At 24.1% G+C, this 16694-nt stretch overlaps 10 protein-coding genes across 10 annotated transcripts, besides 1 other annotated feature; 5 read left to right on the plus strand and 5 right to left on the minus strand.

Moving 5' to 3' along the window:
- Window positions 1–29: 29 nt before the first annotated feature.
- EHI_122810 (uncharacterized protein) lies at window positions 30–2166 on the minus strand (the record flags this gene model as incomplete). The annotated part of the gene is made up of 2 exons (XM_649131.2): window positions 30–113; window positions 178–2166. 2 exons carry the CDS (start codon window positions 2164–2166, stop codon window positions 30–32), a joined length of 2073 nt encoding a protein of 690 aa, XP_654223.2.
- An 83-nt stretch (window positions 2167–2249) lies between these two features.
- Window positions 2250–2663, plus strand: EHI_122820 (sedlin, putative; the record flags this gene model as incomplete). Its single annotated transcript, XM_649130.1, has 1 exon — window positions 2250–2663. One exon carries the CDS (start codon window positions 2250–2252, stop codon window positions 2661–2663), a length of 414 nt encoding a protein of 137 aa, XP_654222.1.
- A 97-nt stretch (window positions 2664–2760) lies between these two features.
- EHI_122830 (U3 small nucleolar RNA-associated protein 11, putative) lies at window positions 2761–3384 on the plus strand (the record flags this gene model as incomplete). The annotated part of the gene is made up of 1 exon (XM_649129.1): window positions 2761–3384. The coding sequence occupies one exon, from the start codon at window positions 2761–2763 to the stop codon at window positions 3382–3384; it is 624 nt and encodes a 207-aa protein (XP_654221.1).
- A 99-nt stretch (window positions 3385–3483) lies between these two features.
- EHI_122840 (uncharacterized protein) lies at window positions 3484–4536 on the minus strand (the record flags this gene model as incomplete). Its single annotated transcript, XM_649128.1, has 1 exon — window positions 3484–4536. One exon carries the CDS (start codon window positions 4534–4536, stop codon window positions 3484–3486), a length of 1053 nt encoding a protein of 350 aa, XP_654220.1.
- Window positions 4537–4694: 158 nt separating this feature from the next.
- On the plus strand, window positions 4695–5252 carry EHI_122850 (uncharacterized protein; the record flags this gene model as incomplete). The annotated part of the gene is made up of 1 exon (XM_649127.2): window positions 4695–5252. One exon carries the CDS (start codon window positions 4695–4697, stop codon window positions 5250–5252), a length of 558 nt encoding a protein of 185 aa, XP_654219.2.
- A 142-nt stretch (window positions 5253–5394) lies between these two features.
- On the minus strand, window positions 5395–6294 carry EHI_122860 (DNA repair protein RAD51C, putative; the record flags this gene model as incomplete). The annotated part of the gene is made up of 2 exons (XM_649126.2): window positions 5395–6022; window positions 6071–6294. The coding sequence occupies 2 exons, from the start codon at window positions 6292–6294 to the stop codon at window positions 5395–5397; spliced, it is 852 nt and encodes a 283-aa protein (XP_654218.2).
- Window positions 6295–6514: 220 nt separating this feature from the next.
- On the minus strand, window positions 6515–7159 carry EHI_122870 (Rab family GTPase; the record flags this gene model as incomplete). The annotated part of the gene is made up of 2 exons (XM_649125.2): window positions 6515–6630; window positions 6703–7159. The coding sequence occupies 2 exons, from the start codon at window positions 7157–7159 to the stop codon at window positions 6515–6517; spliced, it is 573 nt and encodes a 190-aa protein (XP_654217.2).
- Window positions 7160–7225: 66 nt separating this feature from the next.
- Window positions 7226–7972, plus strand: EHI_122880 (uncharacterized protein; the record flags this gene model as incomplete). Its single annotated transcript, XM_649124.1, has 1 exon — window positions 7226–7972. The coding sequence occupies one exon, from the start codon at window positions 7226–7228 to the stop codon at window positions 7970–7972; it is 747 nt and encodes a 248-aa protein (XP_654216.1).
- Window positions 7973–8075: 103 nt separating this feature from the next.
- EHI_122890 (uncharacterized protein) lies at window positions 8076–9914 on the minus strand (the record flags this gene model as incomplete). Its single annotated transcript, XM_649123.1, has 1 exon — window positions 8076–9914. One exon carries the CDS (start codon window positions 9912–9914, stop codon window positions 8076–8078), a length of 1839 nt encoding a protein of 612 aa, XP_654215.1.
- Window positions 9915–10020: 106 nt separating this feature from the next.
- Window positions 10021–11880, plus strand: EHI_122900 (uncharacterized protein; the record flags this gene model as incomplete). The annotated part of the gene is made up of 1 exon (XM_649122.1): window positions 10021–11880. One exon carries the CDS (start codon window positions 10021–10023, stop codon window positions 11878–11880), a length of 1860 nt encoding a protein of 619 aa, XP_654214.1.
- A 2597-nt stretch (window positions 11881–14477) lies between these two features.
- Window positions 14478–16694: part of a repeat region that runs on past the window's edge.

Consider the following 16694-nt stretch of genomic DNA (forward strand, 5'->3'; position numbering starts at 1 on the left):
CTGTTTAATTTGTTTTAACCTTAATTAAATTATTTAAAATACGTTTCTAAAAAGAGTTTTTGTGTTCCAAGAGTAACTGAGTCATATTCTATAGATAATTTGTAGATTGATTGCTAAATGATTAAATTTCTGAATATTATTAATAAAAGAAGAATAATAATAATGATAATAACAAACCAAAATAAATGGATATTGTTTTATAAACTTTTGAAGTTGAGTAAAGATAATAAAACAATTATCATCATCTGGAAGTGAAATGTTATAAAGAACTCTTAACCATAATACATGAATAACAAATAATGGTTGTTCATCAATAGAATGAATAAGTATTTGTGTTAATTCTTTTGATTTTAATATTATTTCTATTTCATTGTTTGTTTTCCATAATCCAATTGTTTTCTTTGTTAATAAACAAATAAATAAATAAACATTTTGTATTATACCTTGTGCAAATGGAACAAATGGATTACATATTAATTTTTTATTTTTTGTTTGTTCTTGTAATATTTCATTCATTGTAATGCTTTGTGTTTTATCTTCTCTTTTATATTTTTCATACATTTTATTTTGTGAAATATAATATGGAACTTCTTTTTCTTTATAATGAAAAAACCATACAATAATAATTAATATTGTTTCACTTCTAATACTTGGATATTCTTTTTTAATAAATTCAATCATTGACTCTTTACATTCTTTCATTTTTGAAAATAATTTAATTATATTAAATGTATCTCCTATTTGACTTAAAGAAAATGGTAAAATATTACATTGATAAATATCCATAAAATCAATTTGACTTTCACATCTATTAATTCTTTCGTCTACTTCAATTCCTTCAAATTTAACACTTGGAAGAATTAAATTATCTCCACATTTCTTTATCATTTGATATACTCCTGCACTTATTTTCCTTTGATTAAAACAAAATTCAGTAATCAAATCTAAAAGACTTTCTGTGTTTTCTTGACTTGAATGTAAAATATCCATTATCATTTTAATAAATTCATCATCACATATCCCCATTAATGGTATAATTCTCTTAACTAATATATCCTGTTTAAGTATATTTCCATAATATTCTTTTCCTTTTCCATTTACATAAAAATGAATTATGTTTTTAATAATTGATTTAACAACATATTGATCTTCTGTAAGTAACATCTTTTTATTACTCAACATCCCATCTATTAATTTTGAAAATATTGAAATTGCCTTGTTAAATTCTTCATTTCTTTGTTTTATATTTAAAATGTCTTGTTGAAGATATAATGAACTACATTCATTTACAGCATATATTAGATTTATATAGTCTTTACGATTTTTTGGCTTTTCAAGTATTTGTATTTCTTGTTGAATGAAATATAATGTTTTTCCATAAAACACTGCTCTATTTTGATATTTTACTAATATAAAATCTTTATAATGTTTATATGCTGCTGGATGCATTGCCATAGGAATAAACCATGATGGTCCAACTATTTGAATAAAATTAGTTGGTAATGGAATGTTTGAATTTATTAAAATGAATAATGCTTGAGTGAATGAGAATGTTCCAATTATTATTTCTGATGAAACCTCTCCAAATAATTGATATAATACTTCCGCTTGAAAGATTTTACTTATTTTATCCATAAATAAACTAAACTTATTCCATTCTTTTGAAGTATGTTTGATTAATAAATATTCTTGTAATGTTTTGATAATTACTCTTACTATCTCTTTACCATGCTCTAAATATTCTCCAAATGCTCTTTCTAATATTCCTTCTCTAATAATTAATGTTGGTGAATGATGTTTACAATGATTAAATCCTCCATTTCTAAATATTCCACAATCACAATATCCTACAGTGTTTGTATGTTCTTGAACATTATGTCCAATATGTTCATTTGGATTATAACATTCACCACAAATAGTTACATATCTTCCATAACATGTTAAACATGTGTAACTTGTTTTAAGTCTTTGAAGACATTGTCTTCTAGGTGCAAATTTTGAGAAATAATTAACAATATCATCTAATGCTGGAAGTTTAAATACTTGATTAATAAAAGAATTAATATTATCATCGTCTGTATTTAAATAATCCATTAAACACTTAGGAAATTGAATTTTGAAATCAGAAATTTGAATAGAATAAAAATAATCAATGATGGATGACATACAGTGAAGTTTGTATTGAATATTCTTGACTAAAAAAAAAGAACTTAAAAAATTAAAAAGAAAAAAACTGTTTTTCATAAGAAATGCAAAACACATACTTTGTTATTATTGGTAGTAATGATAGATTACTTTATGAATATCCAAAAGAAAGTGCAATGAAATATGCATCAGATAATGAATATGTCTTAAACCAATTTGTTATTCTTTCTGCATTAGACTTTATTGAAGAAAAGAAGAAAACAACACCAAAAATGTATTTTAAATCAATTGATGTTTATGGGTCACATCACCTATCTGCATTTGTTACATCAGGAAATATTAAATTTGTATTAATGTCAACAAGTAAAACTGATGATACAAAAGGATTTTTTACAGCAGTTTATGAAGATTATGTGAAAATTATATTAAATCCTTTTTATGAATTACAAACACCAATTGAATCAGAAGGACTTAATACACATATTAAACAATTATTAAAACAATACAAATTAGAATAATTGATGATTTACATAAAGAAATAGTTTGTGAAAGAAAAAATAAGAAAAAATAAAGGGTTTTTTAGAAAAAAGGAACTTAAAAGAAACAATAAAATATATGGGAAGAAATCCATTTAATCAAACTATCCATCATGAACGTCAACAACCAAAGTCAATGAGAGGATTAGGTAAACTTGAAAGAAGAAAGGATTTTGTTAAAAGAGCACACACGAGAAAATTACAAGAAGAAACAACAGCATACTTAAAAAGAAAAGCATCGAATAAAAATCCAGATGAATTTAATTGTAAAATGCAAAATATGCGATTACAAGGAAAAGTGGTAATTGATATTAGACCAAAAGAAGGACAAAGTGCACAAGAATTAGAAAGACTACTAATGATACAAAAAAATGCATTAGCAAGATTACAAAAAAAGAAAATATTTATAAGAGAAAAACGAATTGTATTTAATGAAGAAGGAAAAGGAATAGAAATGGATCCAATTGACTTAGTAGATGTAAGTAAAATCCAAGAAAAAATAGATGCTCAAAAAATCATTGAAGAACAAGAAAAACGACAACAAGAAATTAATAAACTTCAAAAAGAAATTAAAATAACAGAAAGAAAATTACAAGAAATAAGTAAAATTGAACGAGAACAAGATAAAAGAAAGAAAATAGAAATTAAAGATGAATATGGAGATGTTATTGCAACACATTATCAAAATACAAGAAAAAAATAAAATAATTTAAATGTAAAGAGAAAAATGAATTGGATATTTTTAAATTAATTTATCAAATTTTTATGTATTTTTTTTTTCTTTTAAGAAAGAATAAATTAATTATAAAATTTTAATTGTCCATGACCCTTGTTTAGTTGCTTGTTTTAAATATATTGGAATATCATTTCTTTCAAGTTTCATTTTTATTATACTTATTCCTGAAACTATTGTTTTTTCTGCTTCAAATTCTACACAAACAAATGGAAAATCACTTGTTAATGGTTGAATCCCTTCTTTATAATTAAATTTAATTGTTCCATTTCCTATAATATTCCATTTAATTTTTTGTTTATTTTGATTATTATCCTCTATTTGTCCTTCTCCATCAATTACTCTAACACTTTCTATATATTTTGGTTTATTAAATACTAACCAACATTTCCCTATAACTCTTTGTTTAATAGTACTATTAAATTTAATGTATGTATCTCCTTTTTCTATTTTAATTTTAACATCAAATGGTGCAACAATATCACGTTTTAATTTATATGTTAATACACGAACAGATCCAAATGTTAATGGTATATTTAATAATCCATTCATTGGATTATTTCCTTTAAATTCAACATCATCGGGATATTTTAAATATATTGTTAATGGAAGACATTCACTACTTTTGACATTAATAATCCCTTTTATTGTCCCATTGCTATCAAGTGTTTCAATATGTTCTACATAAACTCCTCGTGTCTCTGTATTTGTTTTGAATATTTGTGTAATTGAAAAATCAGTTGACATTGGTGACACAATTTGATATGATTTGATTGATGTCTTATCAAGCATTTCTTCAATAACTTCGCTCACTCGAATTAAATTATTCCGAATAATCGTTTCTGATAATCCATTACAGAAATCAGTAATTGCAGTAATAATTGAAAATATATGAGATATACATATTGAAGGGGGTTGATTAATTAAGTCAAACGAAACAAAATGAAGATTATTTCTAATAACACGAATATATTGGATTGAGTCAATAACAAACACAGTTGGTGAATATTGGGTTAATAAATGTTTAATATAAAAGTCAATAGATCTAAAATATTTTCTATCATTCCCACAATAAAGTACATCACCAGATAGATTAAAAATAGTGATATTATCAATTGCCATAAGGAAGAAAGAGAGAATGGTTTATAAGTTTCAAGAAAATCCTAAAATCTGAAGAATAAATCTTCAAAGTGATTATGAGATTAACAAGAAAGAATAAAAAAAAATAATATAATAATAATTATATCTCGAAAAGGGAAAAAAAAAAAGAAAGAACTAAAATGAAGAAATTAATCAGTGTGAATATGAACACACCTACAATTAAAGCACTAATAATTATTGATTTAGATGGAAAACGATTATATAGTAAATTTTATGAAAAAAACCCAAATGTTCCATTACATAAACAACATGATATTGAAACACGAATTGCTAAAGCAGTTTCAGGAAAAGGAAATAGTGAATTATTTTTATTAGATAAATATGTTGTTTTATATAGAATGGTATCAGACCTTATTATTGCAGCATTAACAGATCCACAAGAAAATGAATTATTTGTTAGTAATGCATTAAATTGTATTGTAGAAGGATTTGAAATAATATTTGATAAAGGACTAGATAAAAAGATAGCATTAGAATTTTATGATAAAATTGCAATTGCTATTGATGAAGTTATAGATGATGGAATTATTCTTGAAGTTGATTCAGAAGAAATGGCTAATAGAGTTAGTTTTAAGAATATTAAAGGAAATGAAACAGGATTTGGTGGAGATGGTACATTTACTAGTGCATTAAATTTTGCTAAAGGATCATTATTAGGACTGTGGAGAGGTAAATAATGATATTCATCTTCTTTTTTAATTCATTATTTTTTTATGTTAATTAATAAAAAATACAAGAAAGCAAATCAAAAAGAAAGAAAAGAACGAAAATAATAAAAAGAAAAATGATATAATTTATATTTTTTCATTCATATTTTATTTATCTAAATCCATCTTCTGTAATTTCAAATGAAATATTACCATTTTGTAAACGAGTTGTTGTTTGTATTATTGCTTTATATTTTGATTCTATTTGATAAAGAAATATAGAATTTTTAATATATGATGTAAATATTACTCCTCCATTCCTTAAAAAATATGTAAGAAATGGTGCTGATTGAGTATAATCAATGGATGTGTAATTACTATTAATTTTCTTTGTTGTTAAATGATTTACTATAACAACTGATAAATAATATTTATTTGAATATATTGAGAGAATTTGAATTATCCGATGAAGTGCTGCTAATCTAATTGTATCATTACACATAGCTTTCTTATAAAATGTTGGTATTGAATCAATTATTATTACTTTTACCTTATTTAATTTATTATTTATTGATAAAAGAGATGAACAAAGACTCACAATGTCATGTGGCTGATATACATGAATTTTTTCAAGTATTTCTTTTACATTAAGTTTATATTCTGGGTATGAAGCACATATACACTCTGCCATTCTTTGAACTCTAGAAATACAAAATTGTGAATATGAATCATAATAAATACATTCAGAATTTAATCCTCCTATCTCTTCAGGTAATTGAACATTACATGCTATTTGCATACTACTTTTATTATTATTATTATTGATTATTATTTACCATTAAACAAACCATAATTGAGATTTTCCACTTCCAGGAAATCCAACTATTTGTGTTATTTCACCTAATGAAATTCCTCCATTTAAAAATTGATCAATTTCTTGATTAAATGTTGGGATATTTCTAACTTTCTTTTCTTTAACTTCTTCAACAAGTTCTTTTAATGTTTTTGTTTTCATTTGTTTGATTTTTAGTTCATTGGATTTATTCATTTCTTTGTCTTGAATAAATAACATATTGTGTATGTTTTATTTATTAAACTATTCTTCTCTAACCAACTTACGTAAAATAATACAAACATTAAATCTTTTTATCATTAAAACATCTTATTAAGTAAAGAATTGAATGATATTTCAAAGATTGAAAATAAACAAGTAAAACATCTTTTTTCATTGTTATTAAATAAAAAATAAAAGAAAGTCTTCTTAAAATTTGATTAATACAAAGAGTAAATTATTAACAACATCCCTTTTCTTCTTGTTTACTTTTATTTAATTGAATGTCACCTTTTGGTAAATGTGATTCATCAAAATTAATAGCTTCAAAGAGTTGTATAAATGTTTCTTTAACATCTGTTTGTTTAATTATTTAGTGTTACTTAACATATGAAAATAATTTAAGAAGAATGAAAAAAAAAAACAAACTATCTCCTGTTTTAGCTGATGCTTCAGAAAATAAAATACCTAATTCTTTTGCTAATTCTTCTCCCTCTTCAGAACTTACTAGTCTTTCTTGATTATTATCTGCTTTATTTCCTACAAGCATACAAACAACATCTGGCTCTGCTTTGAAAATTTCATCATACCACCCTCTAATATCTTCAAATGTTGTTCTATTAGTAACATCATAAACTATTACTGCTCCTCTACTCCCTCGATAATACATAGAAACCATTGACCTATATTTCTCTTGTCCCGCTGTGTCCCATAAGGCTAATTTAATTTCTTGCCCTTGCTTTATATAACTTGTAGCAATAAAATTAGCACCAATAGTTGCTTTTTCATTTGTACTAAACCCTCCCTTTGCATAACGGTTAACTAATGACGTTTTACCTACACTTTGGTCTCCAACAAGACAAATTTTATAAATATTCAAATTCATTCTTTCTACGTTTACCTTCTTTTTTGAAGTTCGTTTTAATATTAGTTCACCTTGTTTTATCATCAAATGGAACTTCCACAATTCTTTCTTCTTACTGTCTCTTTCATTTTCATTTGTATTGGAGTTTGGTTGTTCTTTAAAATTAAGGCACTCCAACCAACTCAGCCTCTACAACATCCTCATAAAAAGAAGTTCAATCGATGCACTGACTTTAGGGTTATTAGAAAAGAAATATGGCGTGCTTTCCAAAAACATTATAAACCCCTTATTATTCAAGCATCAAGTCTTCAACGTAGAAAGAAAGAATTAAATGACCGTATGATGAAGGGTGAGAATTGTCAGGCAGAAATTGACCAACTTAAACAAGATATTCAGAAATGGTCAAATAGAAGAGATGGAGCAGCCGAACATGTTTTCAAAAAGGCTAATTCATTTATTCCTGTTCAAGATAAAATGGATTTACATGGTCTTTTTGTTGGAGATGCATTAAAAATTGTACAAAGAAAGTTACCTAGTCTTAAGAAAAATAAAGATATCCATACAATGAGAATTAGTTGTGGAGTAGGTAATCATAATGGTTTAGGATATTCAAAGATAGGAAGAGCATTAAGTAAAATGTTAAAGAAAAATAATATTCAATTTTGGGTTGATCATAAAATTGGGTTTGTTAATGTTAATATGAAAAGTGTTCCTGATAAAATTGAATATGAAATTACAACAATCAAGATAGAAGATCATATAGATGAAATGACATTAGAAGACAAAGAAATTAATTTTGGGAATGAAGAAAATGAAGATAATTCAAATGAATAATTTTTTTCTTTTGAGTTATAAAAAAAAACTAGAGAAAGTACAAACAATTAATAATAATAATCATAATCAAATATTAAAGATGAAAATAATATAGAACATGAATTTAGTAAGCATGTAGATATATTCTTGCATAATCTATCTTTGTTATTCCACATTGTAATTTAATTAATCCAATATAATTAACTTTTTGTGTAACTTTACCTTGAAGATATGGTGTTATTCTACTAATATATTTTGTTTCAAGTTCTAATTCTAATTCATTTGGTAAAGGGGTTGAATAATGAAATTTTGGGTCATAACAATTCCATGGTAATAGAGGTAAAGCAATTGGAACAATAGTTTGATTAACGTTTATTTGAATTGATTTTAATATATTATAATGAGTCAATTCAAAACAATGAAAAGGTTGGAGACTAATAGCTGATATTAAAGCAATAAGAGCAATGACATGAAAAGAAGAAAATACAATACAAATAATTAGAGTTTTATAATTATAAGAACAATTAAAATATACAAGTAAAAGCGTTGTTAATATACTAATAAATGAAATAATATAAAGAATAGCAATTAAAACTCCCATTATTCCTACAACTAATGTTATAGTTATTGAACTCATTATTATTGTTATGATTATAGACCATATTGTAAATTGTAATATACTCCACCAATTATTTTCTTTAAATGTTTCTTTCAAACTTTCTTTTTTGACTATAAGTTCTTTTACTTCCGAATTATTAATAATAACAAATATCCATAAAATACAACTAATGAAGATAAGTGTTATTTCAATCAAATAAACAGGACTTATGAGTGGAACAATAAGTGCACTAATAGAAAATAAAATTGACATAAAAATAACGAAATATGTTGGTCCAAAACAATGACTAATTGTTGACCTTTTTTCTTTTTTATGAATTGGTTTTAATATTTCATCTTTTTGTTCTTTAAATTCTTTTTCAATTCTAATTAATTCTTTAATTGTTTTATTTATTGTTAAATTAAGGTTTTCACTTTCTATCTTTTTATTTCTTCTTATTTTTTCACTTTCTTTTTCTATTTCTTTTAATGCTTCTACCATAATAGGAATGATTCCAAGATAATCTACTGTAAGTCCTCCTTCTTCATCTATTTGTACTAATTCAGGATAAATTTCTTTAACTTCTTGTGCAATAAATCCATATCTGCGTGCTTTATCTTCTGGGTCTCTTAAGTATTTAAATTCTCTACCATATAAATGTTTTAGTCCATATAATGCTTTATCTATTTTTTCAATTTCTTTTTTATTTCTTTCATCTGACCTTACAAGAAATCCTTCATTTGAAAAAATTTCTCCTAACATATATAATTGTTGTACTTTATTTCTAATTCCTTTAATTTTTAATAATTCATTTATTTTATATTCTTCATTATTTCCTTCTTCTACTATTTGATACTCTTGACTATTATTTAATATATTTTCGGTAGTTTCACTGTCTGTTTTAATTATCTCATTATGTCCTAAAAACTCTCTTTTTTCTTCTATACTTCTTATTCTTTTTTCCTCTTGTTCTTGTTTATTCTTATTTTGACTCTCTTTCTTTTGGAGTTCATTTAGTGCAACTCCAATGAGTGGTGCAATTGTTTCTGTGAATGCAAATGGATATGTTTGTCTTCCTTGTGTTTTATCAACTAATTTAATCATGTATCTTTCACAAATTTTCTTTATTTTATCTTTCTCATTAGAATTTTTAAATGATGTTAATAACATGTTATCGGGATTGTTTCCTTCTTCTGCAAGAAATTGTTTAATGTGAGAATCCCAAACATGTGCATAACAATTATATCTTGTTTTAGGTGGTTCATTACATCCAGGATAATTACATTTCCAATTCTTTTTACGTTGTTTTAGTGTTCGTGGGATTTCCTTGACAGGGACATTGACTATTCCACCGCCACCATTCATTTCCTATGATATTTAGATTTTTATTTTCTCTCTTGTTAAAAATCAAAAAATCAAAAAGAAAATAGAAAAACAGAACTGAACTGAAAAAAATGTATTATTTTAAGACATGGGAAAAATCAATGTATTAATAGTAATCTTGTTATGCATTGCTGTGGCTGGAAAAACTAACAAGAGTGTTGAAAAGATGGTAGAAAATGCAGTCCAAAAACAAATGGCAGCTGAATATGCTCGAGCATTCAAAACAAAAGACATTGAAAAACAAAATAGAACAGCAGAAGAACAGGCACGTATCAGACAAATCGAAGGAAAAAAGAAGAATATAGAAATTAAAGGGAAAAATGTCACAGCAGAGATTGAAGGAGTTAATAAGAAGATAACATATTTAATGGAAGAACAAAAGAAAATTAATGAAACAATTAATTATGCACGTCAACATGCTGATGAAAAAGCAGGTAAATTTAATGAAATAATGAAAAAGAAAATTGAAGAATATCAAAAAAATAAAAAAGAAATGGAAAGATTAACGGAAAAAAGAGAAGAGTTAAATGATGTTAAGATTGAGAATATTAGAAGTATGGGTACTGCTAAGACACAAGTAGAAGAAATGGCAGAAGAAATGAGAAATAGAAGAAGAATGATAGGGGATCTTGAAAGGAAAGAAAAGCGACGAGCAAAAACAGCAAAAATAGTAGCAAGAGTTAGAAAAATGGAATATCAAAAATTAGTTAAAAGATTAAAAGAGTTAGAAATGGCTAAAGAAGAAATTCGACGAATAGAAAAGAAAGAAGAGATGAAAGACAAAGCAATAGAAAAGAAAGAAGCTAGAGAAAGAGCAATAACAGAACGAAAAAGAAAAATCTTAAATACAAAATTAAAAGCAGCTAAAATTGCAGAAAATGCGGAAATGATTAATATGATTTATAAACAATTAGCGGAATTAAAAATATATAAAAAGAAACAAATTCAATGTGCACGTAGAACATTTGAAAAATATAAAGAGAAAGAAAGAGAAAAAATAGAAAAGAAAAAAGGAGAAATACTTGATAGAAAATTAAAAAATGAAATTCAAGAAAGAAAAGGACAATATTTAATGAAAGTTAAAAGGGAAATTCAAGAAGAAATAGATAGATTAAGATTAGAGAAAGAAGCATTTGATGAAGAAAGAAAAGTAGAAAATAGAAAAATAGAAGCATTGAAAGCTATTGGAGATAAAGAAATTAAAGAAAGTAAGAAGAGACTTTCAATAAGAAAAGAAATGATGAAAATGAAACGAGAAGAATTACTCCGAGAAGAAATGAGAACAATGAGAAATAAAAACGAAGAATATTCAAATCGTGTTAAGAAAGATATTATGAAGAAAGCAGTAGAATCAAGTAAAAAAATGAATCAAAAAAGAAAGATGTTACAAGAGAGTTTAAGACGATTAGATACGAAAATTGCATTAAAAAAGAAAGTATTAAAACTTCAAAGTCAAGATGCTAATATGGGAAGTGCATTAGAAAGACTTGAAATTCAAAAATTAAAAGACCAATATTATAGACTTGCAGCATTAAAGGAAAGACAAAAGATGCAAATTAAAGCTAGTAAAGAATTATTAAAACATAATACACAAATAGATGATTTAGAAGATATTGATAATAGAGCAAAATATGCATTATATCAAACAATATTAAGTAGAAAAGGTGTTCAAAAAACACTTATTAGAGATACTAAAAAGAATTCTAAAGAGGCATTAGAAGAATTAAAGAAGAAACTTAAGAAAGAATTTATGTTGAAGAAGAAAATTATGAATTTGAAGAGATGTTTGAGAACAAGGATTGCTATGAATGATGAGATTAAGAGAAAAGAAATAGAAAGAAGATTAAAAGTAATGATTAAGAGAGCTGTTATTGCTAGATTAAATTCAGCTAAAACAGCACGATGTGTTGGTAAAAATGAGTTAGTTGAGAAGATGATGAAGAAATAAAAAAGATTTTTAATTCATTAGGTTTTAAGTAGTTAAGTTACTAAACATTTTGTTTTCTTTTCATTAAAGAATAAGCATTGATGTGTTATGAAATATTACAGTTTGAATTTTACTAACACAATATATCAAGGTGTCAATAAGGTTTAATAAAGCTATTCATGTTAATTAAAAGAAATAATCTAATCTTATGTGACTTTTTCATTGGTTACAAGAATAAATAAGTCATTGAATTGATAAATCCTTACTTTATTGTATTTATTAAGAAAATGATTAATAAAGTAAGTAATTGTGTTTTGTTTGTTTAGAACAGTTTTTGTCTATAAGATTTATAAAGGCATTGTTTCCAAAACAATAAAATGTGCTTGTGTAATTAACTGGTAGGTCAGTTATAAAATTTAAAGTGTTGAATGAATTAAATAGTGCTGTGACGGTGTTTTATAAACTACAAGTTTATATCCTTTAAACCTTAGTATTTATAATATAACAACACAGTGCAATTAAAGTCAAACAACAACTAATCTTTTTGTTCATAAAAAGAAGAATAATAATAAAATTACTGAGAATGAAATACGATTTACTGCATATTTTATTTTCAACATAATATATTCATTGACAGAAATTAATACAATAGGTATGTATAATTGAATAAAAGAATGATCCTATGAAAAGAAGTTGATCAATTGACTTGATGTTTTTGTTGGAATGATTAAACAAGAAAGACAGAAAATATGGGTAATTCTAAATTATTGAAAAAAATAAAAGCATTTATCCAATTTCATATAATAAACAAAATGATAAGATAAGAAATGATATGATATTTAAATAAATAATATGTTGATGCAAGAAGTATATTTTTTCATTTAATTTATGATTATTGTGTCATAACTATTCTTGCATTTTTATTGGTATTATTTAATTTGAATAAAATAAACAATAATGTTAATTGTGGTAATGACATTTGAAATAACTAGTTGACAATCTTATGAGATTTAGTATATTCAAAAACATAATAATGAATAATTGAATAATAGATAATATCAATTTAACTAACAATTATACTTCATATATTTAATGGTGAGAATAAATGATAAAATAAAATATTAAATCATTGAAAAAGAGTATTAAAAGTGATTATAGAATGAAAAGGTGATAAAACTAAGAATAATTAATAAAGCATTGTAAAATTTTAATCACGACTGTATTAATAAACATAAAATAATAGTATTAGAATAATAATAGTATGAATCAATCATATTTAATTATTTTAATTCATTATTCAATTAACATTTGTTTGTTTCTAAAATTCGTTCTTTCATCTATTTTATTCGTTTTATTATTATATGTTGATTTATTCTTTATTTATTTTTTTTTTTTGATTTATTTTTTATATCATGTATTTCTATTATTTATTTCATATTTCTCTCATTTCATATTTGTAAATGTTGTTGTGTAAATTAATTGAATTAAATACATTTCATTTGATTCTTATCATTTTATACTTATTTGTTATTTTATAAAATGTAAGAAATACAATTTCAATTATTATTCTATATTATTTATACATTTTATTCATTCCTTAATTTTATTCTTTATTTTATTCATTTTCTATAATTTATTGAATTTCATTATTTCTTTCTGTTTCAAATATTATGATATTATTTTATTTCATAATTTATGTATTTCATTTTGTCATTTTCTATTCTTTATTTTATTCTTTCATCTATTCATTCTTTTGATTGTATATATTTATTTAATTGATTGATATAAATATCTATTATTGATATTAAATTACTTCATAATTATTTATCATTTCAATATAATTGTCATGAATTTTGTCAGTTCTTTGTAATTTCATTTTCTATTATGATTTTTCTAATTATACATTCTTTTTTTCTTAGTTGACTTCTCTTATATCATATTCTCAAATTTGAGTATTCTTTGTGTATTTTTATATTGTATTTATTTCATTTTTCCATTTCATTTATTCATATATCTTTGTATTATTATTTTCTTTCTTTATTCTTATAATTTTCCATTTCATTTTTATAATAATCATAGTCATGTCAATGTTGATTAATTTTTATTAACCAATAACATACAAATAACAAATTATTTATATAAACTAATATTATTTGAATCAATTTAAAACATTCTATTTCATTTTTTTATTTGTATATTCAACATTCATCATCAAATACAAATTCAAATAAACTATGTTTAATGAAAATAAAGAAATTAAACAAAAGAAGAAACAAAAATATATGAAATTAAAATAACACAAAATAAATACAATAATGACAATATAAAATAGAAATGAAACAAATTGACAAGAATAAATTATTTGAATATGAAGAACGAGAGAGATAAACAACAAATCAATACATTAAAGTAAATTTTAATGATGATTAAATTGTGTATGAAGAATAGATATGGTGTTAAATAGAAAGACAGAATAATTAATGAATAAATTAGATGATTCATTTTAAATAAAAAATAACAACCAATCAACTAGAAACATGATAAGAATAAATAGAATAACATAAAATACAAAATGACAAACAATTACAGGCAGAATATTAATAATATAAAATAAAACAATTTCATAATGAATAATATAAATAAAATTCATCTATTTAATTTAATACATCCTAGATATTCATTAAATTTATAACCGATGAATATCTTCCATCTAGTCATCATACTTTCAATAATGTCAATGATGACAAACTCATAATTAAAATATTTTAATGATTCAATTACCCATTCGTGGTTGACAGTGTCATATGTTTTCTTGATGTCATAATATGACTCATCATATTTTGGGTATTTCTCTTCTTTCTGTTGCTTTAACATATAACTATTAATTATTCATTCTTTAGCAGCTAAAGATTGTAACTTACATCCCAGTTGATTTTTACTAATTTTAAATGATTCATTATTTATGTTAAATCTTCTGTGAATCTTTTCTTTTAATATTGATGTAAATACTTTCATAATTACATTTGTACAACTGATATGATGATAATTAATGACGTCATTCGTATCAATTTATGGATTAATAAAGTTCTTCCACTTACCATGTCTAATGGGATGTTTTCGGGGAAGTTCAACCATTCATTGAAGATACTGAGAATGGCTTCTCTTGATGATGACATCCTTTTCCAATAATACCCATATATAGTGTCTATTCCTGGTGTTTTCCAGTTACTTATTTTCATTATACTTAAATTTAATTCATTTATTGTTATTATGACACTATCATAGTTTCTATATCTTTCATTCCACGAGGTGATTTGTTTTATTTTCCAATTCTTTTTATTTAATATCACCTGTGTTTCATATAATATTTCCAATATTCTAAAGTAATATCGTTATTTGAGTATATTTCATTCATTTGTTTCTTCCTTATTCTAATTTTCTTGTTAGAATCAAACATGATTTTATTTGTATTGATTCTGATTATTTCATTTTTATTAAATTTAATTCTTTCTTTTATCATAGTCATCATATATTTTAGGTACTTTATTCTTTCTAGTGCTTTGACTTTTATTCCTTCTTCATCATATTCTTTTAATTTCATGATGCACTTTATTCTGTACCATTTTCTTCCCTTGACTAAATCTTCTAGTCTATTTATTTTCTTTAGGATTTCTTTTATTTCATCAAATTTATCTCCTATTATTTTATTTTGGAGATAGAGGTGCATATAAATTGAAATATTCATATCATCTTGCAGATCATGCATTCTAATTCCTGACATTATCCATCTATTATTAATTTCCATTATCAATTCGTCAGCTTCTTTTCTTTGAAAGTAGTAATTAATGTTTGAACATTTTTCTATTTTCATTTCTTTTACTTTATTGATGAGAGTGTTAAGATATTCTTCATCAATTTCAGTATAGTTATTCTTTAATATGATGTTTTTTATTATTGAATTACACTCTACTCTTCATTCTATTATATCATTTACTTTCATTTTAATGTGCCTTTTAATACTTTCTTTTATTTTATGTGACATTTTAATATATTTAATATATTCTTTTTCATTATTGACATTGATGTTTATCACTTTTATTATACTTTCTATTTATTCCTATCTTAATTTCTTATATAATTTTTATTTAACCAATTAATTGCAAAACAATACATCACTTCAATTAAAATTTGATTTCTTTGGTTTGTTGTATTTCTTGTCTGACTATCATCTCTTGTTTTTTGACAATCAGTGCTTTTCTCTTCGATTTCCACTATTGTCTTTTTCATAGGAGTAGTTTCGTTCATCTCCATTGTTCCTGATGATGCTTTCATCAATACTGGTTGTGTATTTATCACAAGTGTCATCGTTTTCTTCTTCTCTAGTTCCTTCTGTGAGATAAAATTTACAATATCATCTTGTTGTTTTGATATTATTTGTTTTTGTGCTTCATTTTCTTTTTGTATGTTATCTAATTCTTCTCTTGTTATTTCTGTAATCTCATGACTTATTATTGCTGCTTGTTGAATTTCAGAGATTTGTTTTTCTTTATCTCTTAGTTCACTTTTCAGCTCCTCAACTCTTCTCTCTAGTACTTCCACTTTTTCCTCTAATACACTATTCTTCTTCTCCAGTAATTCTCCTTTTTCTTCAGCTCTTCTGTTTTCTCCTTTTGTTCATCATTTTCCTTCTGTAACTTCCCTTTAGTGGATTTTAGACTTCGAATGGTTTCTTCTTTGTTATTCATTTCCATGATTTTCTTTCTATCTCATTTATTTCACCTTGTAATTTTATATTTTCTTCTGTTAGTTGTTCATTTTCTTTCTTCATTTCATTA

Source organism: Entamoeba histolytica, genomic scaffold (assembly GCF_000208925.1).
Source record: "Entamoeba histolytica HM-1:IMSS scf_1104750518175 genomic scaffold, whole genome shotgun sequence".
In the NCBI taxonomy this organism is placed as follows: domain Eukaryota; phylum Evosea; order Mastigamoebida; family Endamoebidae; genus Entamoeba; species Entamoeba histolytica.